Here is an 11,527-nt window from a genome sequence, read left to right on the forward strand (position 1 = left end):
TTAAACATACACGAGCCCACAGAACATTGGCATACTCCCGGGTGCTGAATAAACTCAGATTTTGCTATTGAGAAGCAGAGATCACATCAATTAAACCACCATCAAATAAACTGCAGCTAGGAAGGTAAAATGATCTAATCATTTTGGAAAACAGGTTGATGGCTTCTTAAATATGTCTACCACATTACCCAACAATGGCATGGGTCACATTGACGCACATGACCTTCTACTCCTAGGTATATACCCAAGAGAAAGAGAAGCACATGTCCACACAAGAACTTCTAGGCAGATATTTACAGGAATATTATTCATTGTAGCCAAAAAGTAGAGAACATCCAGCTGTCCATTAATAAATTAAAAATGATGCACTAAAAAGGAATAAAGTATTAATAAAATGTTATAAGATGGATGAATCTCACAGATAATTATGCTAAGTGAAAAGAACCAGACATAAAAGGTCACATATGATTCTCTTTGTACAACATATCCAGATAAGCTAAAACTATGGAGAAAGTAGAGCAGTAGATACCTGGGGGTGGGGGTGTTAAGGTTACTTCTAGGACAGATAGAAATTTTCTAAAATTAGCTTGTGGTAAAGCTGACAAGTCTGTGAATATATTAAAAATCACTAAATTGCATAGCAATCTTTAGCAATCTCCTTTCCTTAAATGATGGATTAGAAAACACAAGAAACTTACAAGGAATAGAGTAGAAGAAAGACATCAACAGTCATCTTGAGGACTCCTTGCTTTGGCAATGCCTATGTGTGTAGGGGAATTGTTCCTAATGAATCATTTTAACCCAATCCAGTTAAGTTCTTTACATGATACCTCCACATCAGGACTTGTATTAAGTTACAGCTTAGAACCTAGGTTCATGCTATGCCTCCCTCTGTGGCCCCTCTTGACAATAGCATTTAGATTTGTCCCAGGGAATACATACCAGCCATTGGTTGGAAGCCATGAAAGAAGTACTTTATTTTGTCTCTGTCATCATGGATAATACTACTCTTAGTTTGGTAGTACAAAATTACCATCTCTATTTAAAAAGTCTTGGGTTAAGCTCTGGAGAATTTTCATAGGCGAATTCTTCTGTGTGGGCTGGATCCGTAAACACTCCAATAAAATCTATTTCTAGGAAGAATGGACCATCCACTTTATCAGCCAGAGTGAATCCAATAGAAGAGATCTACATTTAAAATAAAACTGATCAAAATCGCATATACTGATATTGTTCCTGGAGTTTTCAAGTTCCATGAGGTGATTCATATAACTGGGTCTTTACACTATCAGCCCTGAGCAAGTATGCCATAGTTCTCCTATGCTATATAGCAAATCATAAGACGAAGTGCAGGGATGATTTTTCTTTCTACTTTCTCTTCCTCTCTTTAAAGTAGTGCCACTTGGGGCGCCTGGGTGGCTCAGGTCATGATCCCAGGGTCCTGGGATCAAGCCCCACATCGGGCTCCCTGCTCAGCGGGAAGCCTGCTTCTGCCTCTCCCACTCCCCCTGCTTGTGTTCCCTCTCTCGCTGTCTCTCTCTCTGTCAAATAAATAAAACCTTAAAAAAAAAAAAGTAGTGCCACTTAAGACTGGTTAGGACAGCATGGATGTCTAATGGAGGTTCCTTGAAGCCCTCCTGAACTGGAATACTGTTCTCTTATTTTAGAGCTAAAATAAAATGTAGGCAGGCTGAAAAGATCATAGTGAAAGCTCTCCCAGCAGGGGGTTTGGCTCACAGAAGAGGTCTGAGTCAACCTCTGCATGCAGGGGAGGCCTTGATAAGAATTTTCATCTTTCATTTGCCAACCCTCAAAAATGGACTGAAATCATCCTCACAGGAGTTTTGTTTTACTAAAGTTAACAGTTCTGAGTCAAAGTACAGGAAAATGTTACCTTGTCAAGCAGAAGCTGGTACTGGGCATCCCGGATTCTTCCTTGATTAGAGAAGAAAAATTTGGAGAAAGGAATCTGAAAAGAGAAACCATTTACTTCAGAGCTAAAATATAAGCAGCTGAGGCATTTGTATGGAATTGCAATGATAATAGTTTAATTCTAACAATTGTAATATATGTAGTTATGACAAGTGGCTAGGCATTTGGATCATAGATATATTTTTTAAAAAATAATAAGTATTAGAAGAAAACAGATGAAAACCTTTCTAAGCCAGAAATCCCAAAGGAAAAACAATAGAGTACAATTTAACTTCTGACAGCAAAGACAAAGGATAAATTAGGAAAAAAATATTTGTAATATTTATGGACAAAAACTAGTATCCACAAAGCTTTCACAGGTAACTAAGATTTAACAACCAATGGAAACATGGGGAAGGGGAGAAACGGGCACACTTGTATACTACTGGTAGGTGTGTAGATTGATACAACTCTTAGAGGATGACCCGCAACTGGGAGGCAGGAGTCCACCATGGCCCCAAGATTTCCACCTTCTGTGTCCACACACCTTCCAGGTATCCACCCTAACCTCTGCCGCTGAGAAGGGACTCTACAAATGGAAGGTCCCAAAGCACCTGACCTTAATATAGGGAAGACTATCCTCTGTAGGCCCAACTTAATCACTTGGGCCCATAGGTTGACTGGCAAAAGAGGTTAAAAGCATCTCCTTGGGGGCAGATTATCCACTGCTGGCTCTGAAGACAGAAGAAGTGAAATGGCAAAGACTGCAGGCAGCTTCTAGGAGCTGAGAGGGGCGCTCAGCTGACAACCAGTACAGAAACCAGGATGTTAGTCCTACAATCATAGGAATTGAATCTGGCCAATAACTACAATGAACTTGTAAGTGGATCCTTCCCCAGAGCCTCTAGAAAGGAATACAGCCCAGGCGACACCTTGATTTCAGACTTCTAAGGCCCTGAGCATTGGACCCAGGTATACTGAGCCCCAACTCATGACCTATTGAACTTTTGAACTATGAGCTAATGAACATGGGCCGTTTGAAGCCACTAACTTTATGGTAATGTTTTATGTAGAAAACTAATGGCAATATTTAGCAGATTATGAAATGCCATAACTTTGACCTACCAATTTCACTTATATGTTATTTCACTTATATGTTATAATCTCTGACAAATACATAAAGATGTAGCTTTTTCTAAAAAAAAAAAAAAGGAAAAATAGGAATATGGTTAAATTATGGTGCATGCATACAACTGAATACTACGCAGCTATTTTCTTAATGCAGACCTACACAGGATACAATGGGAAGGAAGACCTCTACAATATATTAGTGAAGAGGATCTAGACAAGAATCCACAGTATAAACACAAATTTTAAAAACCCCTCAAAAAAAAAACTAATAAACTTTTGGCAATTGGGAATAACCCAGTATCTATTATTAGAGGAATCAACTATAGGATTTCCATATAATAACAAAAAAATAGAGAATAACTCCACATAGTGATATGGAAGCTATCTAGGATTTCAATTTTATTTTATTTTATATATTTTTAGAGGGGTGGGGGGCAGAGGGATAGAATCCTATGAAGGCTCCATGCCCAGCACAGAGCCTGATGCTGGACTCAATCTCATGACCCTGATATCACGACCTGAGCCAAAATCAAGAGTCGGGCGCTTAACTATTGAGCCACATAGGCACCCCTAGGATTTAAATTTTAAAAATATGCACAGAAGATGCATAAAGTATGCTATTTTTATTTTTGAGTAAAAAAAATTGGAGAAAATAAGAGTGTGTACTTACATTTGCTCATCTGTACATAATGAAACTGCCAAGCTACAAAAGAAAATACTGGAAGTGGCTACTAGAGGGTGGGCAGGAAAAGGGTGGACAGGAAAAGGGTGGACAGGGACATGAGTGGGAGTGAGACTTCTCACTGTACATCATTTTAGATTTTGATTTTTGAACCATAAAATAAAAATGTTTAAAAAGTTGTGGGGCTCCTGGATGGCTCAGTTGGTTGAGTGTCTGCCTTCGGCTCAGGTCATGATCCCAGGGTTCTGGGATCGAGCCCCGCGTCAGGCTCCCTGCTCAGCAGGGAGCCTGCTTCTCCCTATCTCTCTGCCTGCCGCTCTTGTGTTCTCTTTCTCTGTCAAATAAATAAATAAAATCTTAAAAAAAAAAAAATTGTGCTGTTCAGATTATTTATCACCAAAAGCACTTGACATAAAAACAAACTCGATTCAAAACTCAGATTCCAACCCACCACTATACAAGATCACAATGCTTCCACAGCAGATTAAAATACAGTCATATCCAGGGTCACCTGGGTGGCTCAGTCAGTTAAGCGCTGGACTCTTGGTTTCTGCTCAGGTCATGATCTCAGGGTGGTATGCTGCGTGGAGCCCTGCATCAGGCTCCCTGCTCAGCATGGAGTCTGTTTGAGATTCTCTCTCCCTCTACACTCCCACTGATGCTCACTCACTCTAAAACAAATAAATAAATCTAAATAAATCATAAATACATACATATATACGGTCACATCCTATTTCACCTACTCTCTGCATTCCTGTCAAACAAACCTGGAGGGGACACCCCGCAATCAGTTTCTCATTTTGCATCCTAGTTTAGCACTTCATCTACCTCATTATTCAAAACATATTTTGGAGGGGCCTCTGGGTGGCTCAGATGGTTAGGCGTCTGCCGTCAGCTCGGGTCATGATCCCAGGATCCTGGGGTCGAGCCCCACGTCGGGCTCCCTGCTCAGCAGGAGGTCTGCTTCTCCCTCTCCCTCTGCCTCTGCCTGCTGTTTCCCCTGCTTATACACAGTCTCTGTCAAAAATAAATAAAATCTTTAAAAAAAAGAAAACAAAACATATTTTGGAAATGGAATCAAGGCTACCTACTTATCATGTGTCACATACTGCACCATCCCCTCAAACTAATCTCTTCTTTTTGACACATGATTCTCTAAGACTGCTGTCTACACCAAGGTAGTTACCTGGATTTTTTTTAAGCTGGATAAAAAGAGCTAAGAAGGAACATTAAATCTTGTATAAAAGAAAGGAAGCACAATTGCTCTTTCTCTACAAGTGACGTAAACTATGTAATTTTCCCATCATTTTTCTGTTTTCTCTCTATAATCAGAGTAAATATTTGAGCATCTCACTTCTATTTACTATAGGAGAATTATTCATGAACAAGTAAACAGCGATTAGTAACTCTTAATTAAAAACCTCTGGGGCGCCTGGGTGGCTCAGTCGGTTAAGTGTCTGCCTTGGCTCAGGTCATGATCTCAGAGTCCTGGGATCGAGCCCAGCATTGGGCTCCCCACTCAGTGGGGAGTCTGCTTCTCCCTCTCCCTCTGCCCCTCCCCCCTGCTCATGTATGCGCTCTCTCAAATTAATAAATAAAATCTTAAAAATAAAACCTCCTGTGACCACACTTAATGGTGGTGAGCACTGAGTAACGTATATAAATGTTGAATCACTATGTTGTACACCTGACACTAATATAACACTGTACCTCAATAATACTTCAATTAAAGAAAAAATCTCTTCCCCAACACTTTTCCTCAATAATTTAAAGAGAGCTGTTGCAAACAACTATTTTTTCCAGACAAAGATTAGGACTGTATGTATGTTCAGGGAAGAAAGTAATTGTTAACAATGAAATGGTAATACTACAGAATAATTTGGCAATGTGCAAAGGCCTTAAAAATATATCATTTATTCTAGGAATGTTCTTTCTAAGAATATATCCTAAGAAAATAAGGATATTTACTTCAGAGTTTGGTACAACAGTGAAAAATTCTGAAAACAATTTAAATGTACAATAATAGAGAATGAACTAGGTAAATTCTCATCTACTTATACAGTAAAATATGCAGAAATTAAAAATGATGTAAAAATATATTTCAGCAGAAAGTTATATATAAAATTCAGTAAACAATATATGTTATAAAACAGCACTGACACAATACCATTTTTGTTAAGAAATTTTTTAAAAAGTATAAACAAAAATCTAAAGGTACACATGAGAAGTAGTTTGCCTCTGGGTAGTGGCACTACATTTTTTTTCCTTTTTGCTGTTTTCCAAATTTTCTATATGAAATCCTTGTTTTCATAATTCAGTATATATATTATTTGTATACAAGTGTTACATGAATATTTTTTTATGTTTCTTTATTAGTGCACAAATATGTATCAAGTGCCTATTATATGCTAGGCACTGTTCCAGGTGCAGGGCAAAAAGCCATGAATAATACAGACAAGGTCCTTGCTCTCAGAATTTATGTTCCAGGGCAGAAGGGTAGAAAGTGACAATAAACAAAGAGACAAATGAATGAACAAAGTAATTTTACCTAGTAATTAGTTCTATGAAAAAATTAAACAGAGGGGCACGTGGGTAGCTCAGTTGGTTAGGTGTCTGACTCTTGATTTCAGCTCAGGTCAGGATCTGAGGATCGTAGATCAAGACCCATTTCAGGCTCTGAGCTCAGCAGGGAGTCTGCTAGAGAGATTCTCTCTCTCTCTCTCTCTCTCTCTGCCCCTCCCCACTCCTCTCTCAAATAAATCTTAAAAGCAAACCAAAAAAAAAAACAAAAACAGGGTAGTGTTACTCAAAGTGACTGGGTTAGAGGGTGCAACTGTAGCTGCAGGTCAGGCATCTCGGAGGTGAATTTTGAGCTGAGAGGTGAATGACAGGAAAGAGGAAGGTGAAGATATGGGGGAAGAGCATATCAGCAGAAGTACAAAGGCTCTGAGATGGAGGTGAGCTTGTTGGGTCTGACACACAGAAAAGGGGCTAGTATGGAGGAGGGAGGTAGGCGGGAGACTGAGGATAAAGACAGGGGTCCAATACTGTAGGCCCAGTAGGCCATGTTAAGGAGTCTGGGCTTTATTCTAAATGTAAGGGGAAGCCACTGGAGGGTTCTAAGCATGTGAGTGATGTAATGTGCATTATGCCTTAGATCACTCTGGCTGCTGTGTGGAGAGTGGATTTTAGGAGGCAAGAGAACAAAGGACATCAATAAAGAAGCTGCTGTAGTAATCTAAGGGCCTGGACTGGGGTGACAGTGGGAGAGATGGCCAGAAATGGTCAGACTCCGGGTGTATTTCAGAAGAATAGGTGACAAGATTTGCTAACAGACTGTATGTGGGATGAAGGAGAAAGGAATCCACAATGACCCTTAGGTTTAAGTCTAAGCAGAATGAGGACTTTCTTTTGAGTTTATGGATTAAAAACCTTTCAGTAGGTGTAAAAAAAGACTAGGCAGTTGAAATTCATTCCCTGGATTTCTACTTATTTTCCTCCAAGTTAACATTTTTTAACTTCTCAAAGCTTCTTCTGACAAAGTACTTTATTACCAAGGAATAAAAATTTCATGATTATGAAATATGAAGTATTTATTGTTCTTAAGGGAGCCTTTTTAGTAGAGTTGCCTGGAAGAGGGGATATGGCAGAAACTTAAGCATCTACTTGAGCCCAGAGCAGAGATGTACCCATGACTTAGCATGGAACTGGCCACATCTTTATAAAAAACATTTACTGATGTATATAAACTAACATTTATATTAATGAAAGAAAAAATCAATTATATAAATCTCACCCCTAGGTCATCTTCCTTCTTTCCCTTTCCACACCTTCCAAGAGGGATTAATAAGGAAAACAAGTGAAACAAACAAACTACAGTGTAACCATGATCTCAAGACTTCATTTTCATACACAGTAAAGACTTGTGCTGTTACCTTGACCTCCTGCCAATAGGGCCCCCCACGGGTGAACATGAAGTAACTGTACATCTGATTCTTCCTCTGGATTATATCCGTGTCCTCGCGGATATTCACCATCCAAGGCCGACCATCTCCACGTACACGGAGATACAGAGTGTTGAACTGGGACCAATCATAAGCCCTCTTTCTCTCAAAAGGGCCCTACGGTACAGAAACGAAAATTAATTTCATCTCATTTTCCACTATTAGCAAAATGTGAGTCACCATCTTTTGCAGCATCAAAAGGATCCACTAGGCATTTTTCTGTCTTTTTGGCTTTCCACCACCATAAGGAGGCAGATAAATCTGGTGATTCTTATTTTAGTACAAAATACTGACAGAGGGGGCGCCTGAGTGGCTCAGTCAGTTAAGCGTCTGCCTTGGGCTCAGGTCATGATCCCAGGGTCCTGGGATGGAGTCTCACATCAGGCTCCCTGCTCAGCGGGAAGCCTGCTTCTCCCTCTCCCACTACCCCTGCTTGTGTTCCCTGTCTCGCGGTCTCTCTCTCTGTCAAATAAATAAATAAAATCTTAAAAAATATATACACTGACACAGTTTTATGTTTCTAAGGTAATATCCCAGACATGATTGGCCCAGGACAGTGTTGACATGTGGTAGGCACTCACTTGTATCAATGAATGGAAACAAATTACTGTATATACCTTTTTCCCCCCCAGTCCTATGGAGCAATGGATTCTGAGTGGGCATGACAACTGCCTTCCCATAAATCAGAAAACTATGAAAGAGCTCAAGTTTTAAAACTGCTGTTTTATAACAATAGCTAACATCCACTGAAAACTTATCTTAAGCACTGTGCAGGCATAATTTCATCCTCACAGCCCTGTGAGATAGGTACTATCGTATCATTGTGCTCCATCTTACAGATGAAGAAAATGAGCACTCAACTAGGAAGTGGTAGATCCAGTGCCATTTAACTCCAAAATCTGTATTCTTAACTAACTAAAAACTGTCTCAGGGAAAGTGGAATTTAGTGTTAATTAACAAAGGTGTTTATTTATACCAGTCTCAAAGATAATCTGATTTCAAGAATAGCAGTGCTCACATATGAACTATTATTTACTAGCTGTATAATTTTTTTTTCCAAAGATTTAATTTTTTTTAATGTTTTTTTATTTATTTATTCATGAAAGTCAGAGAGAGAGAGAGAGAGAGAGGCAGAGGCAGAGGGAGAAGCAGGCTCCCCGCCTAGCAGGGAGCCCGATGCGGGACTCGATCCCAGGACCCTGGGATCATGACCTGAGCCGAAGGCAGACACTTAACTGTCTGAGCCACCCAGGCGCCCTCAAAGATTTAATTTTTTTATTTTAAAGAGAAAGAGTGGGATACCTGGGTGGCTCAGTCAGTTAGGCAGGTCGTGATCCCAGTGTCCTGGGATCGAGTCCAGCATTGGGCTCCTTGCGCAGCAGGGAGCCTGCTTCTCCCTCTGCCCCTGCCTGCCACTCCCCCTGCTTGTGTGTGCACGCTCTGACAAATAAATAAAATCTTAAAAAATAAATAAATAGAGTGTATGCACACACCAGGAACAGGAGTGGGGGGTGAGGAAGAAGAGCAGAGGGGGAGGGAGAAGGACAAGCGGACTCCACATGAGCTCGGAGGCCCACGCGGGGCTCAACCTCAGATCACGATCTGAGCCAAAACCAAGAGTCCGTCGCTTTACCAACTGAGCCACCCAGGTGCCCCAACTAGCTGTACAACCTTAGACAAATTACTAAATCTCCCAAAGCCTCAGTTTCCTCATCTGTAAAATGAGAATGACCACACCTTAGAATTTTTTATACACACACACACACACACACACACACACACACATATATAAAGTAGCACAAGGACTGGCAAGGCACACTTAATAAATTTTATAACCTATTTTCAATACCCCACAGTGTGTATCTAGCTGTAGAATTATTTTCTACTGCAGAATGACCAAATCCATTCTGTGGATTTCAGGCACTGGAAAAAAAAAAATCTTTGTAAGCAGAGGTCTCTCCAAGAACACATACCTTTCTTTCTCATCATTATCTGGAGAGAGGGAGCCTAAGACTATTCCTAACATTTGCCTTTCTCCTTAGAGCACAATATCCAAGCAAACATCCAGAGGCTGTGGCCAAGGCCAAGGCATGGGGGCCTGTCCAGGCAGCCCTGGAACAACAGCTGGTCAGCAAATTTGCAAAAAGCCATAGGTTGGCGGTAAGACAAAGGAGGCAACCAAAATGACTGTGGAAATCAGTGTTCTGATTGGAAATTCTAAGGCTAAAGACAAAAGAAACTATATACCGACACTGTATTCTGGCTGGTAAACTCGTTTCTCACAGGGTTACAGGTTAAAAGTTCTGAAACTGCTTTGTATGTACACTGGAGTCAAATTAATAGGTAAGCTGATGGTAAATGATGGGAGTCAGGTTTCTCACTATTACAGAGGGAAATTATAGATAAGCAAGAGGGAGAGGCCCAGAATGAACCACATGGCACTGGATTAGAGTCAGAGCGCAGCATGAACTCATATTTAGTTTACTACAGATATAGAAATAATTGCAGACGTGTTTCCACTGGGTTGGTACACATCCCTGTATTTCCTGCTGTGTCCACTGAGAGGTCCTGGAAGTAATGTCTACCCAGTAGCAACAAGCATACCCAGCGCCCAGATCTCCAAAAAAGGGAACCAGGGCTCCTTCAAGAAATGGCTAATTCTAGGGTTGGGACAGAGAAAATACAAGATGTGCTTAGAGCATCCTGTAGTGTAAGAAAGTGCTAAAAAACAAAAAAAACGGAGGCATGGCAAAGGGACAAAAGCCAACCTGAAAGACCTGCCAATGGCCAAAGCTAGAACAATTTGAGCAACAAAATAAATAACATAGTATTGGATTATAACCAGAAGTGCGAGTCCATACAAAATGACTGCCTAAAATAAATGTGGGACAGGAAACAAATCTTCCTCTCTGAAGAATCCCAAATAATTTATGTAAATACCACCCCTTTCAGGAGATACAACTTAATCCCATGTCCTATCCCGTGCCTTGAATGTAGGATGCACTTACCAACTTGCTTCCAAAGAACAGAGTATGGAAAGAATTAAAAAAAAAAAAAAAGTAACTTAATGGAGTACCCTGGCAAACACTATCTTAGCTAGGTAATCACGGTGAACACATCAGTGTTAAGTTGGGTTGCTAGCATGTACCCCTGGTATGAGGGATGGGAAGGGTACTTCAACTCTGTGGTATTCTTCCTAAAAACCCAGAAACCCAGTCTTACCAGGAGAAAAAACATCAGAAAATCCCAAATTGAGGGTCATTCCACAAAATACCTGACCAGGATTTCTCAAATCCTCATGAAAAATAAGACTAGAAAACTATCACAGACCAGAGGAGACTAAGGAGCCTAAGGAAACATGACAACTGGATGTAATGTGGTGTCCCAGATGGGATCCTGGAACAAAAAAAGGACAGTGGAAAAACTAGTCAAATCCAAATAGTGTCTGGAATTAGTTAATAGTACCAATGTCAGATTCTTAGTTGTGACAAATGTACTACAGCAACATAAGATGGCAACAGTTGGAGAAGATGGGTGAGGGGCATATGGAACTTTCTGTACTATCTGTACAATTCTTCTGTAAAACTGAAACTATTCTAAAATAGAAAGTTTGGGGGCGGGGCGCCTGGGTGGCTCAGTCAGTTAAGCGACTGCCTTCAGCTTGGGTCATGATCTCAGGGTCCTGGGATCAAGCCCCGCATCGGGCTCCCTGCTCCGTGGGAAGCCTGCTTCTCCCTCTCCCACTCCCCCTGCTTGTGTTCCCTCTCTTGCTGTCTCTGTCAAATAAATAAATAAAATC

At 40.6% G+C, this 11,527-nt stretch overlaps 1 protein-coding gene across 2 annotated transcripts in view; it reads right to left on the minus strand.

The window, feature by feature from the left end:
* Positions 1-952: 952 nt before the first annotated feature.
* Positions 953-11,527, minus strand: part of NDUFAF1 (NADH:ubiquinone oxidoreductase complex assembly factor 1) — a 15,564-nt gene continuing 4,989 nt past the window's right edge. The window contains exons 3-5 of one of the 2 annotated variants that reach the window (XM_031031591.2): positions 7,660-7,845; positions 1,895-1,969; positions 953-1,133 (exon numbers count right to left, since the gene is read on the minus strand). In XM_031031591.2, the coding sequence (XP_030887451.1) occupies positions 1,128-1,133; positions 1,895-1,969; positions 7,660-7,845 (267 nt within the window). In that variant the 3' untranslated portion in view covers positions 953-1,127. Of the gene's footprint in view, positions 1,189-1,894; positions 1,970-7,659; positions 7,846-11,527 lie in introns of both variants that reach the window. The other variant, XM_006736634.3, reaches the window with a different exon arrangement.

This window comes from Leptonychotes weddellii, chromosome 9 (assembly GCF_054177405.1).
Source record: "Leptonychotes weddellii isolate Sample4059 chromosome 9, ASM5417740v2, whole genome shotgun sequence".
Taxonomy (NCBI): domain Eukaryota; kingdom Metazoa; phylum Chordata; class Mammalia; order Carnivora; family Phocidae; genus Leptonychotes; species Leptonychotes weddellii.